The sequence below is a fragment of the Mustela lutreola genome, chromosome 4 (assembly GCF_030435805.1).
Source record: "Mustela lutreola isolate mMusLut2 chromosome 4, mMusLut2.pri, whole genome shotgun sequence".
Taxonomy (NCBI): Eukaryota; Metazoa; Chordata; class Mammalia; order Carnivora; family Mustelidae; genus Mustela; species Mustela lutreola.
The window spans coordinates 104725298-104743250 of NC_081293.1; the positions used below are offsets into that span (position 1 = coordinate 104725298).

A 17953-nucleotide genomic window follows, 5' to 3' on the forward strand; every position below is an offset into this window, starting at 1 on the left:
TATCTTCTCTCATTCAGTGGGTTGTCTTTTGGTTTTGTTGACTGTTTCCTTTGCTGTGCAAAAGCTTTTGATCTCGATGAACTGTCAATAGTTCATTTTTGCCCTTGCTTCCCTTGCCTTTTGCAATGTTTCTAGGAAGAAAATAGTAGTTTTTAAAAGATTTTATTTATTTATTTATTTATTTATTTATCCATTCATTTAGAGCATGTGCACAAGTAGGGGGAGGGGCAGAGGGAGAGAGAGACTCTCATTCAGAATCTCAGGCAGACCCCAGTGTGGGGCTCGAACCTATGACCCTGAGATCATGACCTGAGCCAAAATCAAGAGTTGGAGGCTTAAGCAACTGAGCCACCCAGTCATCCCGAAAGTAGTAAATTTCTAATACATGTTTATAGAATGTGTAAAGTTGCATTTAGAATTTTATACACTTTGCCAGTCATGGATATCTTGTCTCTGGATGTCACTCATTCACTCAGCTTGAGCTCAGGTTTTCAGCAACGGGTGCTGGTGGCTTCTCGTGGTCACAGAGTCTGGAAGGGGACAAAAGCTTACACCGCGGGAAGGGGTGAGGTCAGTACAGATAGCTGTGGAGCTCCAGAGAAAGTGTTTAGTGCCCCCGAGTTAGAATCATAATGTTGCCAAAATGACTTCTGCCATTTGGCAGGGTGGAGCCTGAGGGCAGGGGTTGAGAGAGACCGTGAGGCCACTTGTGTGTGCTGGGCGTCGGAGGCATCTGCAGGCAGAGGAACATCATCGCAGAGAGCCACCGAGGCGGGGTTATGAGGGTGCTGGGCGGTGAGGGTCTGGCTGCTCTCGGGAAGTTTCCCCTTTTGAATGGAGGAGTACAGGCAGAGAGGACGGGACAGAGAGGGCCTGGCCAGTGAGCCTGGAAGGTCCATGCCGCACGTGGGAGGGCAGACAGGAAGCAGGTAAAGTCTCAGGGAGAAGGGAGGCTCGCCTTTTCAGGGTAGAGCTTGCACTGACACCGCCCCCCGCCCCAGCCCTCCCAGGGCCACTGCGGACAGAGGCCCTGGGTGGCCTTGACTTGGCAGGAGCGCATAGGTGAGGTGCAGGCATTAGTGGGGCTGCGTGAGGTCATAGCCCCTGGGGCTGATGGAGCGTGAGTGGGACGGGAAGGTCCTCTTGGTCCCTGCTCTGTGGCCTGTGGTGGGAGCGAGCGGCCGTGGGCAGGGCTGGGTCCGGGGACCACCAGGGTCTCCAAAAGCAAGGCCTGGGGGGAGCCCACACAGGCTCCTGTCACTGGAACACACAGCTGCCGAATCCAGGATATGGGACGCGTGAGGGGCTATCTCCATAGCTCTTACGTGGCTGAGAAAGGCCTGGGATCCGACCGAGTCCAGGAACGAGGAGGTGTCTGCAAAGACAGAAGTTCCTGTGTCTCAGTGGCCGCTGCGAGGGGGGAAGGGAGGAGACGGAGAGCGGGCAGAGCCCCCGATGCCGGCGCACAGGGCAGGGCCGCTCCGCAGATGGGTGCACCCCCTCGGTGCTGGCTCTGTCTTTGCTTCCTCCGGGCTCTGGGGACTGTTCGTCAAGTGCAGCATCCGGATGGCCCCCATGGCAGGAGCCCTAGGGCCAGAGGCTCAGGGACGTCAGTGCCTGGAGCATTGTGAGAGGTGGGCACCACAGGCCAGCCGTGCTGCGGGGACACCGTGGCCACCGCCGGAGAACCGCGTTTGCATGTGATGCTGCTCTTCTCCCCTGACTTGCTCTTTCCACATTAAGTGTGAAAGACGCGCAGAGAGGTCCTGTGCAGCTTTCGCCCAGGTTCCCCTGACAATGCCACGGCGTGTGGTGGACATAGTGCAAAATCGCGACCTGGAAGTGGTCGTGGGCATCACGTGAGCCCAGAGCTGCCTGCGGGTGGATTGCATGTATGTCTGTGTGACCACCAGCTCATGGAGATGCAGGACTGTTCCCCTTCTCAGAGCCCTCCCTCCTCACAGACCTCCTTCCTCGGAGTCCTTCCGTGTCAGAGTCCTCCCTCCTTGAAGTCCTCCCACCTCAGAGTCCTCCCTCCTCATAGACTTCCTCCTCAGAGTCCTCCTACCACAGAATCTTTCCTCTTCACAGATTTCCTTCCTCAGAGTCCTCAGAGTCCTCCCTCCTCACAGACCTTCCTTGGAGTCCTCCCTTCTCAGAGACTTCCCTCCTCACAGACCTTCCTTGGAGTCCTCCCTCCTCAGAGACTTCCTCCTCAGAGTCCTCCTACCACAGAATCTTTCCTCCTCATAGACCTTCTTCCTCGAAGTCCTCCCGCCTCAGAGACTTCACTCCTCAGAGACCTCCCACTTCACAGCCCTCCCACCTCAGAGACCTCCCACTTAAGAGTCCAACCTTCTTGGAGTCCCACCACCTCCGAGACCTCCCACCTCAGAGTCTTCCATCCCCAGACGTCTCCTGCCACTCATGTATAGTCCGCTACCCCGGCAATTACTCATCTGTTCTGGACCATTTTCTCATTTTGAGAGTGTTTGCTAAGTGGAGTCATACTGCACAAGAGCTTTCAAGATTTTTCTTTCACTCAGTAAAATGCCCTTGAGATGCACCCAAGCTGGATCTTTTCTTCCTTTGTATTGCTGAGTAGTTTAATCGTTTGTCAAAAACCTAGGATGGTATTTTTGCAGATATGTATCCAAGATTATACCTTGGCTTAGTTGAAATTGTAAGAAAGCTTGGAAGTTATAAAAAGTTCATGAAATAAAGAAAAATGATCACTCCTAGACTAATCCCTCTTGAACCACTGTTTTTTTTTTAATTTATTTATTTTTCTATTTATCAAGTTTTTAATTTTGATCCTAGTGTAACTCACATACAGTGTTAATATTCATTTTGGGCATCCAGGAACGGGAAACGGAGATGGGAATCCCGTGCAGAAGGGGACAAGCCCCAGGACCGCCTCAGTTCACGTCTGTGCGTGTCTGCTGCCCTGTCAGGTGCTGGGAAGGTCGAACGGTGGGGGTGCAGGTACAGAGACGGGGTGCAAGCCAGTGGTTGGAGAGGGAGGGAACCTTTCCTTTACCAGTAGGGCAGCTTGGCCCTTGGTTGCTATGGAGGAAAAAGTGATGCCCAAAGAAACTGGCATTTCTGTGGGGGAATTAAAGAAAAACTGAGCCCTGAAAACCCTGCACCCGTTCTCCCCAAGCTGGCAGATCCCACGCACACAACCGACGGCTGTCTCTGGGCTCCTCTGGGGGGCCTGCAGGTAGCCAGTCAGCCTCCCTGGGATGAAAGCCTGGGTTCCGGGGGTCAGGGCTGCTCTGTGACCCGCCTGGCAGCTCAGGGAGGTCCCTCCAGCCCCTGTCATGTGTGTTTTACTGCATTCTGTACTTTGCCAGTGGAAGGAGACACACACACACACACACATACACACACACAACACAGGTTCTAGGGAAAGCCTGGCAGGGGAGCAGTCAACACGGTTTATTTTTGAGGAAATGGATTCAGCACAGTGAGACTAGGACTCCATCATCATCTTCATCATCATCATCATCATCGTTATTATCACTATTATTATTATAGTATTCACTCTCCTATGGCTTATGTCCGTATGATGAATATACAGTTTAGATTTCCCAAGGATCCCCCGATCGCAGCTAGGATTTCTGGTGAGTTTCTCGCAGTCTTCGTGCGTGTCATGCTCAGGACCCTAGGAGGAGGTGGCACTACTGTCACCTCCATGTAAATACAGGGAGCCCAAGGCATAGAGTGGTGACATGACCCAGGCAGGCCGGTAAGCCAGTAGGAGGCCCCAGGGAATGAGTGCACAGCCATGGGTTCCAGAGCCTGTGCCCCGTCACTCTGCCACCTCCTGAGTCCGTCCGATAGAGGGCAGGCTGTTTCAGCTTAGGGGACAGCTTCCAGACAGACCCCTGGGGCCCTCAGCTGTGTCTTTACATCAGTCTCGGCCCTGTTGCCCACCTGCCCTCAGTGGGACTGAAGGGAACTGTTTACCTACCTGGCAGAAGGTAGACACTTGACCTGGCCCTGGTGCCCTCTGTCCTGCCGTCCACCCCTGGCACCCCATGAGCTCCAGCTGCTTGCTGTGGGCCCGGACGCCCCCTCATGGAGCTCACCTGTGTCTCAGTCTGGCTGGGGCCCGTATCTCCTCGAATTAGTCCACTCGGAGGTGTTAAGATTGGCGTCAGACAAGGCCTCCTGGACAGGAAGCTCCTGGAAAAGACCCCTGGGCTCAGAGTCTGGGAACAAATCAGGGCACAGCCCCCTCCCAGCTAATGCCTGGGGGGGAGGGGCTCACTCTCAGAACAGGCTGCAAGGGTGTCAACTCTGTGTGTGTCTGCCATAAGATCCAGTCGCCAGTATTTACAAAACAAAGCAGCTTAGATCCTGGAAAGGTTGGTTTCTTGCTGTGTTTGGATCCCAAATTGACTTTTTGTTTGTTTGTGGGTCTTAGACCTTCAGGTCATAAAATTAAAAGGCAGCAGTAGCTGTCCCTGAGACATCACCAAGTCATTTTATCAGTGAGGAGTTGGAGGTGCTGCCGGGTCAGTGGCCAGCCCAGTTTCATACAGCTGCCCCATTTGGAAAGTTCTGGAATTTTCTGGCACCTTCTTTACGCTATTCAACATGGAGGTGAATTTAGTCAGGACAGCCTGTTGGATCCTGCGTGAGAGAGTTAGCCCCTGAAGAACCACAGGACATTACAGGGTGGAATACGGACCACGAGGCTTCTAAGTACTGTTATCTTTCTGGAAATGTGTGGAATGAGGAAATAATTATACCTGGCAGTGGGCCTGCCTGAGTATTTGGCCTTAACCTTCCCTGCTTCTAGTTTGTCAGGTATGCAGTCTTCCATTCTGTAAAACTTCTCTTAAATGCCTATTTAGTTTTAGTTTTATGGAATATTATTATTATTATTACTTTTTAAATAGGAGATTAGCTCCTTTCTCTGCCTCCTGGAGCAGGAGCCAGTTCCTTAAAATGCAAATCCAAAGTTATGGCAACAGCCCTGCGAGTATGAGCTGCGTGTCTGTTCGGAATGTGCCGTGAGCATGCATGCGGGCCTCCAGCAGCACTTGGCTGTGGCCGAGCGGAGCTCCAGGCCCCGGCTGATGCCGTGCGTTCTCACCAGCCTTGGGTTCATTTAGATTCTAATGAGTCCAGACACAAAACTGCCCTCAATAATGTGTGCAAAGTATTATTAGCTTGCACATGAAAACACAGTAAGTACCAATTAGTAGGAGATATATATATATACTTTGCATGTAACGTATTTGCTTTTGTTAACGAATGGATGTGTTGAGAATTCACTGAAACATTTTAAGAGTGAATTTCGTGACCAGATTTGGTTATCTGTGATTATTCCTGAAAGATGAGAGGTGGTGAGAGACCTGAGGTGCCAGGGGAGGACATCCATTTGCTCATTTGAGTGTTTGTTTGCCATGCCACCTGAATACCAGGCAGACGTTTACTGGGCACTTTTCTGGGGCAGAGACACTCCATCTCTCTTCCTGAAAGGCTCTGGAACGGGTGGGCAGCAAGCCCTCTTCTCCTGAGCCGGTAGTCCTGATCCTCTGGGATAAGGCAGTGGCGTGCCGGTAGATGGCTACCAGCGGGCTCTCTGAAAAAATGGTAGGTTTATTATAAAGTTTACGTATATGAAGGACATATAGCACTTGCCTCCGAATGTAAATGGCATGAAGCCAGAGGATGATTATAGATGTTTTTGTTAACCCATGAATCCGTGGACACTGCCCAGTGGCCTTGAGGGCAGGGGCAGATCAGGTGAATGTCGGCAGGTGATTCCCTTACAAGGAAGACGACAGCACAGCTGGGAACGTTGGACCTTTCCACTCCCCTCAGCGATGTGCGACCTCCTTGTTGAACAGAGCAGAGTATATGAACAGTCCCATTTCCTGGATTTTCTGTGCTCCTCCCCATGCAGTGGCCACAGACAATACTACCCTTTAAGTTTGGTATGCATTATGAAGATGGTCCCCATCACTTCCTTACGTCCATAACAGGGCTTGGCAAACCAAGGCCAGCCTGAGTACAGCCTGCATGTGAAGGATGGTTTTCAAGCTTTTTGGCTGGTTTATTTAAAAAAAGAAAAATCACAAGGAGAGTGATTTTGTGACCCATGGAAAGTATATGAAATTCCAAGTTCAGTATCTATAGATGGGATTTTATAAGATTTCATTTATTATTTATATGAGAGAAGGAAAGTGAGAGACATCACAAAGGAAGAGAGAGAGGGAGAAGCAGAATCCCTGCTGAGCAGGGAGCCAGAGGCGGGACTCGATCCCAGGACCCCGAGATCATGATCTGAGCCAAAGGCAGGCGTTTAACCAACTGAGCCACCCAGACGCCCCTCTAATGTAGTTTATTTAACCATAACTTAATGTAATTGTAATAATGAGCATGTTACTAATATTCCTAAGAAGTGAACAGTTGGGGGCAGGTCCAGGGCATGTCTGAGTAGGGACAGCTATGGGTGAAGGGGCAGCCCAGAGGAGGAGGTGTGGCTCCCTCTCCCTGGGGACCCTTCGTGGAAAAAGGATTTCCAGAGCTGGATCTTTAGGGATGAGAGAGAGAGGTGTACACTCGCTGCAGAGCAAAGGGCAGATTCAGGGTGGGAGTGAGCAACTGTTATAGAAAATGATGCTCCGCTGGCCTGGAGCATGGTGGCTAAGGGGTTCTGGGGGCTGTTGGATAGACACTGAACTGATGTGTTGGGTAGAAAACACACCAAAACAAAAACAAAAACAAATCAAAACAAAAACAAAACAAAACACTGTGGCTGTTGTGTATACCAACATTTTTTTTTCCTTTGCTATACCTTAGGAAAGGGGACAGCATTCCTGTTTGTAAGGAGCTGGGGTGCGAGTGTAGCTAGGAGTGGGTGGGTGCACCTTACCCCTCTCTCTGTCCCATTGACACTCCCGGTGACAAAGGGACACCCTTGATGGATTCTCACTGGCTGGCCATGTGTACTTGCCAAGTTCCAGAATCTGTTCTGTCCTGCTCTCATGAAAATTACAATAAAAGGAAAAAAAATTATTTTGCAAGGATAAGAAAAGCTTCTGGAAAGCTGAGTTGGACGGATATGCTTTGGTCCGAGCTGGCAGGCAAAAATCACTCTGGGGTGGGTTACTACCACTCTGCCTCTTGATGCTGCTTTGAAACTCTGAAAAGGGGCTTTTACAGGGAAAATGGGAAACCTGCCCCCCACTCTTGTGAGCATGGCTTTCCTTTGGATTTGCATTTGATCCAGCAATGATAGGTGACCAAACTGACTCCAGTAAAACTGAACCAGAACTCTGAGGGCCACAGTGTGCCAGGGGAGGCTCTCAAAGCCGTCTGGTCACGACTGTGTAGACGAAAACCATCTGGGGAAGTCTGCCCAGCAATCTGGGTGGGCGAAAAGGGCCCAGAGCCCTGCCTGGGGCACCGTCTCCGGTCAGCTTGGTCAGATTCCATTTGGGGGACATTTCCTTCTCCTGCTTCATGCCCCTGTGGTACTGGGGGTGGGGGGACTGACATGGTCCCAGCACACCTGAGCTGTCAACAAAGCCACCTGTGACATCAGCCCTCTCCTCCCAGGCTGCCTCTCCAGGTCTCTGCTGCCTGCCTGTCTGTCAAACAGAAGATGAACCTGGAAGCTTCAGGGACTCACATCCGTCTTGGGGACTGGCTCGTTATCTAAAACACCATGTAAATATTGCTCTGTAATGCCCCAAATGATGCTCTATCCTAACACACCTGTTGTTCTCATTACTAACCGTTCCCGAAATCATACTGTTCCTAAACCAGCCCCCTTGGAAGTATTTTTTTTCCTCCGGGTCCCAGAATGAGGAAGATATGACAATACTTTGTATTTCTGTAATGCTGAATTTAAGATCTCAGAAGCTAGTGACTGAATGGTGTAGGGGGTGGTCTAATTTCGTATCATCACCTCTTCTGTTTTTGAAGATGGAAGAAAGAATCTCCACCGTGTTTATGTGTATGGAGATGAGCAAAGCCTAAACGTAAATTCAGCTGCTAGGTTCAGATGGATGTATGGTTCAGACTTGCATTCAGAAATCTATGTTCAGATGGATGTATTGTATCAGACTTGCATTTTTAAGTGGTTTTCCTGTGCTTATTGAAGCACCTGTGGGCTCCAGGCACACGCCAGGCATTTTGCTTCATCGCTTGTGTTTGGATTTGAAAGGAGCAAACGGCAAGGCATGGAGGCTGTCAGAAGGGCAAGGAAGGGACCCGCCCCGCCGCCCCCCACCAGGTCTTGCTCTGAGCCTTTGGGGGCAGGCGTGGGCAAGACACCAGCAAACAGTCTTCTGCACAGGCAGCACCATCCTGATGCGTTCCGGCTGGAGGAGGGAGCCCGCGGCCATCTGAGCCCGCCACCTGCCAGGTGCCCCCTACACTTTCTGTACCATACCCCTCACCTGGGAGTCATGTTCCTCTGCTGTGTGTGGCCCCCACGATAGGCTCACGACAGGCTCGCCCAGAGCAGGGAGGGCAAGCTGCCGGCCCTGAGCTGTTGTATTCAGCAGGGGACAAATCCGAACTTCTTTCAAAACCCTGTTCACCAGGAGGGAAGCATGAGGCATGCTCTGCAGCAGCCCCTCCCCACCAGCTTCCTGGCCCACGTCACCATCAGATGCCTGACCCCCGTGCCCCAGTCCCCACCCAGGCTGGTGGGAAGTTTTTAAGATTGATTGATTGATTGATTGATTGCTTTTGAGAGAGAATGCAAGCAAGCAAGGGGGAGGGGAGGAGGGAGAGAGAATCTCAAGCAGACTCCAAGCTGAGTGAGGAGCCCAAGGTAGGGCTTGATCCTATGACCCTGAAGTCATGACCTGAATGGAAACCAAGAGTCGGACCCTTAACTGACTGAGCCACCCAGGCACCCAGCAGGCTGACTCTGCTTCCACATCCCGGGGGCTCCTTCTGTGAGAACAGGTTGTCTCACCCTCCATGAGGCTCCTGAGACCGCTGGCTTCCCAGCCTGGCATGTCCTCTTGCAGCTCTGAGGCTGAGCGCCGCCCCCCCCGCCTCCCCGCCCCAGGCTCTCTGTCCCTGGCACTCGGGAATGGCCTCCTTACTTTGAAATCTCGCCCCACCTGCTCCTCGTGTGTCCAGGAGGGTCACTCCTACTGGGTCGCAGTGAAAGGCCGGGCGCGGGTCCCTTTGACTCTCCGTGAGGGTCAGCTTGCTTCTGGAAGATGGAGGCTAGACCTGTAGGGGAGCGGGTTTCCTGCTGAGGGAGACTGTGGAGTTTCTGCTCGGGTTTGTTTGTGAAGCTTAGGAAGTGAATGGACGTTTTGTTCAGCTGCACCGAAGCGTTCTGACTTGGGGGAGTTAGTAGAATGCAGACCCTAGGGGAGGCTGGGTGGGGGGCTGGGGGCTGGAAAGACTGCAGAGCAGGGGGAGAGGACAGAGGCTGCTGGGTGGGAAGGCCCACCTGCCCCTTCACTTCTTCTGGCTGTTGAAGCTAGACCCTCAACAGCATGTTGGGCCACATCCACACCTGACCTACGATGGTGCTCATGTGTTGTTTCGCTTAAAGGGGTCCTGGGATGCAGGGCCCCTCAAACCAGGCTGTGCCCCTGGGGGTGGGGGATGGTGTGGTACAGAAGTCCTGTGGGGGCCCCTGCCCACCCAAGCAACCAGATCAAAAACCTGGAGTAGGCACCAGCGGGTACCTTCACAGTGGAGAGTGGAGGGCGACTGGGCTTGTCCACTGACATGAGGGAGGACAGCTCCTCCTCTTCCTCCCTCCCCATCCCTGTCCCTCGATTTCTCTAGGGTTAGAGACCCAGGAGCCCATCTGCCCCGCACTGGCCTCCTGTCCCGTGAACTTCTCCAGGGATGGATTTAGAGACCCCCAGCATGGCCTTGGCTAACCAGCGTGTTACCATGGCCTTTGGGAAATGGGCCTGGCTGGGCTCCTCAGCTCCACGCCCTGCGCGGATTGGGGGGGCGGGTCTGGAGGACCCACTCTAGCCGAGCCATGGAAGCACCCAGCTCCGATTTCGCCAGGCCAGGGATCCGCCATGGGGCCCAGGCCCTATTTTGAGACTCAACTCCCACGGAGGTTATCAAGTGTCATATTTTCAAAGGAGAATTCAAGGCACCCAGTGCCCAGCTCTCAGGCCAGAAAACGCCTGTATCGACATGGGCTGACCCTTTGCCTCTGTTTCTGTGAGTGTTCTCATGCCTATATGTCTCTCTGCTATTTTTGCTGAAGGTGTCTTTAGTAATAGATTAATGTCAATCTCAATAAAGTGTCATTTCCATGTATTTTAGGCAGTAAAAGTTCTGTTCCTTAATGGGCAGAAATAAGATTTGAGGCAGTGAACACGAGGTTCAGCTATTTTTTACAGCTATTCTGTGTGAGTCTGCTGTCCGGAGTGCGCCCATCGTAATGGAGTCGTGAAAACACAGGCCCAGAAATCAGACGTTCCCTGGCAGACATCAGGCAACGGGGCATTGCCAGAACGGGCCTTTCTCTGAACCATGATTTTGTGCAATTCTGGCCATGGGGTAAAGGAGTCGGGTTCATTTCCCTGAGAAACGCTCAGAGCTCTGTTTTCTTCCAATCAGTTACTGGCTCTGTGGAAAGCTGGCTCGTCAGATTTCTCTGCTTTTCAGTTATTCACAAAAGTAAATAGAAACAGGACCGGCTTATCAGTAGGCAGCAGGGTGCATTTCAGACTGTGTGGCATCCTTTCTAAATTCTTGTTCTGCCATTTTTATCTTAGAATTCCCATTCGGCTTCATTCTTTTCTTTTTTTTTCACACTTTGCTAGAAGGAACTTAATACAATCTTAGTCCTTTTCTTTTTCCCCCTGAAGGAAAGAAACAACAACAAAAAAACCCGCATGTGCGTCTTGTCGAAAATAAATCCGCATCCCTGCCATTCCCTCATGTCCCAGGTTTGGTGTCTCTCGTGTGTGATAGGAGGCTCGCTGGTGTTTCCTGCCCCTTGCCAGTTCCAGTAGTGAATCAGGAGGAAACTGTAGGATTTGCCAGTAGGTCTTCTGAGCTAAAAATTTCAGTGCTAACAGGACAGCGTGGTTTCTTGGAGGGTGATGTGAAACCAAGGGTTTTCCACTATTGCTGATAATTACCCCCCAAATATGCTTAAAACAGAAAAAAAAAAAAAAAAAACCCCTCACTTTAGCTAATGTTTGCCAGCTTTCATTCTGGCACGCTCCAGAACTTAACGGCTGTCTGTATTTATTTTCTCTGATGCCTCGTGTATAATAGAGGTGCCTGCCATTGCCATAGAGATGTGTTGAAATAGATTTCTGGTCATTTCTGTAATTTTCTGTTCTTTAGCATCTTGTCTGTCAGTGGACTCACTCACAGTTTCCCTGATGGTTCTGTGGCCACATGGCCACATGGCCCGGGAAGAAATTTGTCAGCATTGAGGAGAACGTCCTAAAAATCCCCGATTGTTCTTTTCTTCGGGAATACAAATGGGCCATGCTGCCAGATCTCAGTTTAGGGGTACACCAGCGGCTTCTGTGTGGCTCAGCTTTCCTGGAGCTGCTAAGCCAGCTCTCCCAGAACCACAGCCAGGTGGGTCCTAGGAAATTTCAAAGTCTGCCCTCCCCTCGTGGCCTTCCAGAGAAGGAGGAAAGGGAGAACATAGATCTGTGTTCTTCTCTACTAGTCTCTCTTCTTCTCTTTTTTGGGCCATTTCCATTTCTGATCATTCTGGAATGGTGGTGAGATGGAGAATAGCACATTTACGAAAGGACAGTTGGGTCTCTGCCAGTTCTGCCACCCGGGAATAAATGCCAGGCAGTCCCCCTGGACTTCAAGTTCATTCCCATATCTAGCTGAAGCTCTCTTTTCCCACCCGGCCTCCATACTCAAGCCTCACCACAGCACCTGCTGGGGAGGTTTCTGTGTCCTGTCTATTCCTGGAGGCCTCTGGGGGCTGCTTTGTGCCTGGGTAGGGATGCTGCAAGTAATGGAGGGAGCCAGCACTTATCCTTTGTGGGTGCTTTCTGTTCTTCCCTTGCTGCTGCGCGGCCTGCCCCCACCCTGTGTCCTCTTGCGGGGTCCATGACTCTTATGCACCACAGCTTAGAGTGGTCTCTGCCCGAGGCCTAGATCCAGCGGGTATCCCTCTTGTTCAGGTCCCTTTGAAGGTCTCTTGAGTCTGCCGAATTCTGCAGTCTCCACCTGACTTAGGAACTCAACGTTTTGGGGCTTCAACCAGTGGGTCTATAGTGTGCCCACTTCTGACGCTCTCTGTCAGCCAGCTTCATGGGCAGTCCCAGCCAGCCTCCCTCCAAAATTAGTTGGGCAGGAAATGCATCTGTTTCTATTCCTGAACTTGCCCTGGCCCCAGAGACCCACATCATGGCCCTCCCACACAGCCCGGGGCCTGCAGTTCCACAGCTCTGTATCTGCTAGCCTCCAGTCCAGCTCAGTTGTGGTATGGCTCTCCAGGAGGCCCCTGGATGGTTTGGAGGAGGACAGAGAAGCACCAGGTGAGGGATGGGGCACCATGATGTCCCCACTAACCTGACGTACTGGCCTCAGAAACCTCTAGCCTTCTCCTCACTACGCTAGTGAGGGGATAGACAATAGGTGGGACCCCTCCAGGCAAGGACCTGCTGGGGCATTTCTAGAATCTAGAACATGGGATTCTCGGCTTTCTGGCTTCATGGACATGTGATAACAGGATAGCCCCGTTCCACACTGTGTCACAGGAGTTGCTAGCTGAAGGCTCAGTTGCCAGGCAGTGACCGTGCATCCAAGAAGAGTGAGATCACTTAACTTTGACATGATCCCCTGGAGAAGGCATGGGTGTTGTCCCCATCACATGGAGGAGGAAATGGAGGCTGCACCTGGTGACTGCACTGTGTAGGGTCTTTGCTGCTCGGTGGTGGTGCTGAGCTGTGATGAAGGGTTCACAGATGGGGCTGGCAGAGGATCTGCAGCTGGAGATGGGATGGAGGGGAGAGAGTCCCTTCTGAGTCCCTTCTGAGCGCCAAGGTTCTGGTCACCGCAGCTGGGCGATGTAGGGTCACAGTGGAAATAGTATTGAGATACAGCATCTCAGGCAGGGAGGTTTGGGGCTGCCCAGTGGCCAGTGGGGAGCACTTAGGTGTTTGTAGTAGGGGCCTGGTAGAAGGGAGTCATACTTGAGGAAGAGTCTTCCTAGCCTGTAGACATGGGGACTCAGAAGGAGGTGTGTCAGGAGTCAGAGGAGATTCTGTGAGAGTCTAATGCAGTAGTCCAGCCTGAGTGTGGGTGGAGCAGGGAGGGTGGGAAGGAGGAGGTCTTGTGGGGCCTGGCAGAGTTGGAACCAACTTGCACTGACATAGGAGGAGGGGAAGGAAGCTTAGGAGGAAGATGGGGAGTGGAGAGGGAGGCAGAGAAGGAAGGGGAGTAGGAAGAGATGAAGGCCAGGGAGAAGTCTTGGGGAATAGTGGAGCCTCCCAGTGAAAGGAGGGTCAGTGAGCAGTTTGCACAGAGAGCTCGTCATTCGGCTTGTAATGCCCTACAAGCCAGCAGACTTACACAGTCTCTGGGATTGCGGGACCAAGGTGGTGGCTGGGTGTGGGTAGGGCCTCTGTGCAGTGAGGCTGGCATCTAACCAGGGGACAGCTGGGGGAAAACACACTCCTAGTCTCCTCCATGGGGTTCTGCTAGAGGGCCCCTGCCTCCCCAGCCAGAGAGGATGGTTGACCAGATCTCTGGGGGCTGCTAGTCAGGGAAGTAGGTAGTTCTGGTGACACAGAGAAGACTGCAGGGGCCCAAGGGAGAAAGGTGTTGTCCTGGCCAGCAGATCCCCTCATCTCAGGCCCTCTGTGCCTTCAGTGGGACCCCAGGCCCTCAGCTCTGTTGAGAACTGGAGCATGTCGGGCTCCTAGGCACGTCTCCCTGCATACATTATCTGTTTGGCAGCATTGTTGGTAATCCTGGGACAGTGGTATTTGGTAGAAACTGAATATGGGTTTTGAGCTTGAAAAACCACACTAGGGCAAGACTGGCTGCCAAAAAACAATGAGCTTCTTGTCACATGGTTGTTTTGGAGGGAAGAAAAGAAAAACAAACACTCTTCAGGAAAAGAAGTTGCTGAATTGTGCCTTTAGATGGCAAGAATTGCTTTCTACAAGTTCAGCAAATGCCTCGTTGCCCAAGGTGGGCATCGACATGAAAGGTATGACCTGGCTCTTAAAGAATAATTAGGGTTTTTCTCCCCCAAGCAACCTCCTGCGTTTCCTGTATGGGCCCCAGTATGAGAAAGTGGTGGGTGCGCTTTGTAAGAAAGAAGCAGGCTGCCGCCAGGCATCCACATTAGGGAGGAGGAAACTCTCCTCCTCTCCCTAGTCGCTCCTCCTTTTAACATTTTATTTTCCATGGTTAAAAGGTCTGTGAATTTGACCACGAAAATGAAAGCATCTTGTGAGTTTGGTCGCTGGTGGCGCACACAGCAGGGAGCATCTCTGCAAGCGCGGTCACCCGTGCACAGGCTTGCTTGGGAAGAAACCCTGCATCGGGTAGCACCTTTATTAATAAGTCACTAGGCTGGGTCGGATCAGAGGCCTCTGCTTGTTCTCACCACACTGCCTCGCCTCCGTCTCCCAGTCCAGGGAAGCTCCTTCATCTCCTAGGACTGCCTTAGCCCAGGCTGGAGACCGCTCTACTCTCCTTGTAGGGGGCAAAGCAAGCTGCTCCAGGCAGGGGCAGGGGACAGCTTGGGATGTGTGCAAACATTGCCAGGTGGTTTGGCAATCAGTAAGTCTTCTCTGATCTATTTCATTTCATTTGATAAGAATGTTCCAACCTCAGGAAAGGAGCACCGCCTGTTATTTGGAAGGAGAGAACTTTTGCTGTACCGTTCGACAATGTAGTTACTCTTGTTTTATCTGATGGTTGGAGCAGAAGCCGTTCTGCTCAGCTTCATCGCAGAGCATTTGCCGATGGTTAAGTGATCCACACCTATGGAGCTTTCTTAACTGCCTAGGAGTTGGGTAATGCTGTGGGACACGGCTCTCCTATGTTCCTCTTTGAGTATTGACTTGATGTGTGCAGAGATAGAAGCGTTCCCACGTATGCGGCCCAAGTGTAGAGTTTGGTGAGTGTTATGGATATCTTTTGTTATTATGTCTTTGAGAATCCTATCAAGAAAACTAATCTTTTCATGTTGAATTACTGAAAGCTTCCCCAAACCTGGGTCTAAGTGGTGCAATAAGGTTGTGAGTAGGGTTTCTCTGTTGATTTTGAATGCATTTGTTGCACAAATGAGCCTTTTGGGGGCACCTTGAGGAGTTAGCTTCCAAACTGCCCTCATGGAGACAGGAGGCTGGCTTTTTGGGGTTTTTGTCCTCAACAATAAACCTGTTAATAGTAGTTAAATTATTTGTAGCAGCTACCAGTCCTTGAGTACAGCCTCCACAGCACTGCAGCATGAGAAACATTTAATCCTTGTGTTAACTGTGTCAGATGAAGATTGAAAGTGCTCATTGGTCAGCTCTAGGGGAAACTGAGGCTTAAAAGTGCCAAGAACCTGCGCACATGAAGTCACTTGTTGGAGCTCACACAGCTTGGGGGTATCTTTACTAGATCTGAACTTATGTTTTCCTGACTGCAGAGCATGTCACGGGGACTGGTAGATGGCTTACAGCTGTAGAACTATGTTCCAGGGGTAGAATTCTGAAATATGGTGTCCGCATTGCCCCAAAATACTGCCTTTTCCTGGGGACAGCCACTGCCCCTGGTTTTACTAGAACAGTATGGCGTTACTGTCTTCATCTGTAAGCTGCAACTTAGAATGGCCTCTTCACTTGAGACTTTCGTGCATACATGTCTTTCAGCCCGTGTCATTCATCTGCACCTCTGGTGAATGTCCCTCTTGTATCGGGTTTTGTTGGTAAAGACAGAGCTGGTAGAGTAATGCATCTGGGGGATGTGCCTCATTTGTCCTTTATTAGAAGGAATTGTTGCCTTAGAGAGAATGTTGCCCTCTTAGAGGTGCTCGACTCTGAGAGAAAGTATTATGCGGGTTCTAACCCGGGGTTGGTCACTCACGGTGGTCTGTGGAGCTTGCGTGCATGTGAAGGTTCATCTTTCCTGGAGAGAGGACAAGTAGCCTTCATTGGATCCTCTAAGGATCCTCTAAGGATCCTCTAAGGAGTCCCCAACCATCAAGTTATTGAGAACCCTGAGGACTGACTCAGGGGCTGTCCTAGCTCCGGACATCATCCGTGGACTGGTCCTTCCCTTTCCCTTTGACTCTGTCCCTTCCTCTGTTCCCTGAGGGTGCTGAACATGGTCCCTGTGATCCGTGGAATCTATAAGAAAACTAGAGCCTCAAATGAAATTCTTGGGGCTTCTAACTTTACCTAGAAATAAGACGAGGCTCTAACTAGGCTTTGAAACAAGGCTTGTCCAGACCCCACATTGCAGCAGATGGCTTGTGTCTATGATTGTGCCAGAAGCTTCAACAAAGGGCCGTTTTCTGACCTACCCCTCTCATTATGGCTACCCCCACAGGACACCAATGTTCTTGCACAGGGCACAGCATTTAGACAACTCAACATCAACCTGCCAGATAGCCCTGGGGGTTTGCTTTCAGGAAATAGCTGAGGGGCAGGGACACATTACAGCCTGAGTGGATTCCGAGATTCATCTGGCATTCCAGTCTTTCCAGCCATGGAGAACTTACTCACCCTGTGCCATCCTCAGTCACCCCATACTTAAGATGGGAAGCTCTACCTGCCATGTGAAGCTGCTGGGAGAAGCAGGCACACACAGAAGGCTTGGCTGCCTCATAAGTGTTCAGAAACTAAGAGCTAAGAACCATCTGAATATTGTCCTTAGAGCTGTGAGAGCTGGTTCCTTGCCATTGGGTGTTTGGGGGCTCCCTAAATAATCCCTGGGTACCTTCACTATCTGCTGTCCTCTGGGCATCTGGACATTCCCCTTGGCTTCATTCATAGCAAACTTGGTTAGTGGCATAGCAGCTGAATCCCAGCATTGAGAAATCACTCACTCATGCAGCAAATAGTTGCTGAGCGACTCTGTCTGTCTTGACCCCTGTTCCCTTGGAGTGGGAGTCTAGAGTCGTGGCTGGTCCAAAACAGCTCAGCAAAGACCTGTTAGTGCAGATCAGGAGAAGCACTAGAGAAGGAACCAAGTCCCTGAGGGAGAATGACAGAGCCTCATTAGGAATTGGGGGATGGCCTTTCAGGGAGTGCACTTCTCAGTTTGGGTCATGGCGGGTGGAAAGGAACCAAGGAGAGGGAAGATCATCCCAGCAGGAGGGACAGCATGTTCAAGTCCTCAACAAGGGAGAGCTTGCTTGTTCCAGGTGTGGAGGAGGAGGTTAGGTTGGGACTTGGCAGGTGGCAGAGCTGAGGCTGGTGGAGAGTCAAGGTGGGAAGTCTTGGTCCTTCGAGGCCATGCCAAGGTGCTGTACTTTATTACAAATAAAAAGCAAAGCGCTGAAGGGACTAGATGAAGAGTAAGCAGGAATGCAGAATCTCTCGGCAGGAAGCAAGGGTGAGCAGTGGGACAGAGCCTGTGGATGTCAGGTCGGGATGAGGGGATTTTTTCCTAATGAGTGGCATCCTGCTTCTAATGGGGATTCCATCTAAGCCACTCCAGAGCCCTCTGAAACAGCTCTTTCTGAGTCCCAGTTGAAAGGTGAGTCCCTTTGGTAGCAGCGTCCCTCCCTGTCCCTTGTTCCTGGCCTGGATGGAAAGGAAGGACACGCGGTGCTGTTGCTAGATTATTGAGAATAGTTTGGAAGACCACTTTCCCACCCCATTTGCCTCCACGGTATTTTCCCCCTCATTTCTAACAATCGAATTAGTTTATTCCTGGCCTCTGCTGTTGGGATCGGTGTCTTTCTTCCACTTTGTTCTGGGGTTTTATTGTCCCTGGAAGGATCAATGGAAGGACGTTGTTGGTGCCAAAAGAAGGCCCACCTTTGCCTGGA

At 51.3% G+C, this 17953-nt stretch overlaps 1 protein-coding gene across 5 annotated transcripts in view; it reads left to right on the forward strand.

The window, feature by feature from the left end:
- COBL (cordon-bleu WH2 repeat protein) overlaps positions 1–17953 on the forward strand; it is a 261854-nt gene that overhangs the window by 63790 nt on the left and 180111 nt on the right. Inside the window, exon 1 of one of the 5 annotated variants that reach the window (XM_059170612.1) lies at positions 7673–7692. The exons of the other annotated variants lie outside the window; for them this stretch is intronic. Within the exon in view, the coding sequence (XP_059026595.1) occupies positions 7691–7692 (2 nt within the window). The 5' untranslated portion in view covers positions 7673–7690. Of the gene's footprint in view, positions 1–7672; positions 7693–17953 lie in introns of those variants that run through there. 5 annotated transcript variants of the gene reach the window in all.